The sequence below is a fragment of the Sus scrofa genome, unplaced genomic scaffold (assembly GCF_000003025.6).
Source record: "Sus scrofa isolate TJ Tabasco breed Duroc unplaced genomic scaffold, Sscrofa11.1 Contig434, whole genome shotgun sequence".
NCBI lineage: Eukaryota > Metazoa > Chordata > Mammalia > Artiodactyla > Suidae > Sus > Sus scrofa.
The window spans coordinates 107,434-110,426 of NW_018085205.1; the positions used below are offsets into that span (position 1 = coordinate 107,434).

At 40.7% G+C, this 2,993-nt stretch overlaps 1 protein-coding gene across 1 annotated transcript; it reads right to left on the minus strand.

Annotated features, from left to right (window-relative positions):
* Positions 1-264: 264 nt before the first annotated feature.
* On the minus strand, positions 265-1,245 carry LOC100512706 (olfactory receptor 7A17-like). The gene has a single exon (XM_021082031.1). The coding sequence runs from the start codon at positions 1,243-1,245 to the stop codon at positions 265-267; it is 981 nt and encodes a 326-aa protein (XP_020937690.1).
* Positions 1,246-2,993: the final 1,748 nt, after the last annotated feature.

Below are 2,993 nucleotides of genomic sequence, written 5' to 3' on the forward strand. Positions count from 1 at the left end.
CTCAAGTCTTCCCATGAAAAGTATGGAAATTTCCAAATATTTCTGATCCGAGGTTGAGAAAAACTTCTGGAATGTGTGAAAATGGACCAAAGGAAAACTGCCTATGTATCAGACAGAGCAGAAAGCTTAAAAATGAATAGTTGAAACTATACGGAAAAGTTGAATTCAAAGAAATAGAAACCCCAGGAAATAAATGGGAACAAATTCTATTCCACAGTGATAAAAATAAATCACAATTTTTGTTCAAGGCTTTGAGTCCTATAATCAAGGGCAGTTCATCACCTTCAGGACAGTAGTCCATTTTACACCTGCCATCTCACAGAATCTCTTCAGAGCCCCCTTTAGGTCTTTATTCCTCAGACTGTAGATGAAGGGGTTCAGCATGGGTGTGACCACTGTGTACATCACTGAGGCTACTGCAGTCGAGTGTGAGCTGTAGGTAGAAGCAGACATAAGGTAATCTCCTAGGTAATCTCCTAGGACTGAAAAATAAAACAGGGAGACAACTGAGAGGTGAGAGGCACAGGTGGAAAATGCTTTATACTTCCCTTGAGCTGATGAGATTCTACATATGGTGGAAACTATCTTAGAGTAAGAATAAAGGATACCAGCAAGGGGGCCACCAGCCAGCAGCCCAGCTGAAAAATACAACACAGTGTCATTAAGAAAAGTGTCAGAACAGCTAAGTTTGACCACTTCATCGAGATCACAGAAAAAGTGGGGGATTTCCAAGTCTGTACAGAAGGAGAGTTGTAACACCATTAGGGTTTGTAGCAAGGAGTTCAGGGCACCCAAGATCCAGGACACCAGCACCAGAAGTCCACAGAACTGGGGGCTCATTTTGACCATGTAGTGCAGGGGGTGGCAAATGGCAAAGAAGCGGTCATAGGCCATCACAGCAAGAAGAAAGTTATCCCAACCTCCAAAGAGTGTGGAAAAATACAACTGGGTGATGCAGCCTGTATAGGTTATAAGTTTATTCTCTGTCTGTATATTCACCAGCATCTTTGGGATGGTGGTGGAAGTAAAACATATGTCCACAAAGGACAGATTGGAGAGGAAGAAGTACATGGGTGTGTGGAGGTGGGAGTCAGAGCTGACAGAAAGGATGATGAGCAGGTTTCCAAACACAGTGATCAGGTACATGGAGAGGAAAAGCCCGAATGTGAGGGGCTGAGATTCTGGTTCCTTTGATAATCCCAGAAGAAGAAATGTTGAAATTTGGGTATCATTGTCTGGTCCCATGTGGTAGTGTTGATGACGACTAGGAATCAAAAAAATTTAATAATATGATTAATTTTTACATAAGCGGACATTAATAAGATGCTGCAATTGCAATGCTATGTAGGGAAAAAAGCAATTATATAAAGGAATGAGTGAGTGTGTTATTTTTTTAAAAGTATGCTTGATTTACAGTATTGTGTCATTTTCTGTTGTACAGTATAGTGGCCCAGTCATACAGACATGAAGACCAGTCTTGTAGTTGATGGGAGAGGGGAGGAAATGGGATCGATGGGGAGTTTGGGGTACAGAGATGCAAACTATAACATTTAGAGTGGATAATCAATGAGTGTATTATTTTCATTGAGAGTTTAGGAAGACCTGACAACAAGGGGACATTTGAACAGAGACCTCACGGAAAACTGAGTGGGAGACTGGAGGGAGTATGGGGGAGTATGTCCTCTGCAGGGGAAAGAGCCAGTGCAAAGGCCTGAAGAAGGGACTCATTCCCAGATAGTCCAGTCTCACAATGTAACTGGTGTGGTGAGGAATGACCAGGAGGAAGAGTGGTGAGAGATGGTGTCAGAGAATGTTGAGGAAACAGGTGGCCTCCCTGCTACAGCTGAGACTTCAAGGCACAGGAAGTCCCTTGTTCACATTCTGCTCCTTGTACTTGATACATTTTTTTGGCCATGCCCATGGCAAGCAGATGTTTCCAGTTCAGGGATCGAACCTGAGCCCCTGCAGTGACAAGGCTGGATCCTTAATCTTCTGAGCTACCAGGAAACTGGTTAATTTTAATTTCAAGGAATCTCGTGAATACATATAGATCCCTTCATTATTGTCATGTGCTGGTTAACATTCTGTAATGGGTCAATTTATTATTTTTTTTAATTTTAATGGAGTATAGTTGACCTAACATGCTGTGTTAGTTTCAGGTGTATAGCAAAGTGATTCAGTTACACATGTACATATATCCACCCCTTTTCAGATTCTTTCCCATATGGTTATTACAGAATATTGAGTAGATTTCCCTGTGCTGCACAGTAGGAACTTGTTACTTATTTATTTTGTATAGAGTACTGAATGTATGTTAATCCCAATCCCCTAATTTATCCCTCATCCCAGCATTTTGTTTTTGGTAACTAGGAGTTTGAGTTTGAAAACTTTGAGTCTGTTTTTGTTTTATGAATAAGTCCTTTTGTATCACTTGTATTAGATGCCACATGTTAGTGATATCATATGATATTTGTCTTTGTCTGGTCATTTTAGAACATAGAGGGAGAGGATGAGAGAGTGAGAGAGAGGAAACAAATTTTGACCTTCTGCAACCATGTGTCACATCAGGCTCTTCTCAGCTCCAGGCACAAGAATTAGAAAAGAATTGATACAAATTAAGTTGTCTACATTCAATTGTTTTTACCCCAAAGATACAAGGAAACTTCTTTTGTAAAACAGAAGCAGACTCAAAGTTTTGGAGGCCAGACTGATGGTTACCAAAGGGGAAATATTAAGAGGAGGGAGGGATTGGGACTTTGGGACTGGCATATATACACTACTATACAAAAAATCAGTTGCTAACAGGGACCTGCTGTATGGCTCAGAGAAGTCTGTGCAGTACTCTGGATAGCCCATATGGGGGAAGAGTCTGTAAAAGAAGGAATATGTATATGTGTACATCTGTGGCTGATTCACTTTGCTGTGCACCTAAAACTAACACAACACCTATAGTCCAATAAAGTTTATATTAAAAAAAATAAAATCCAGTTTCA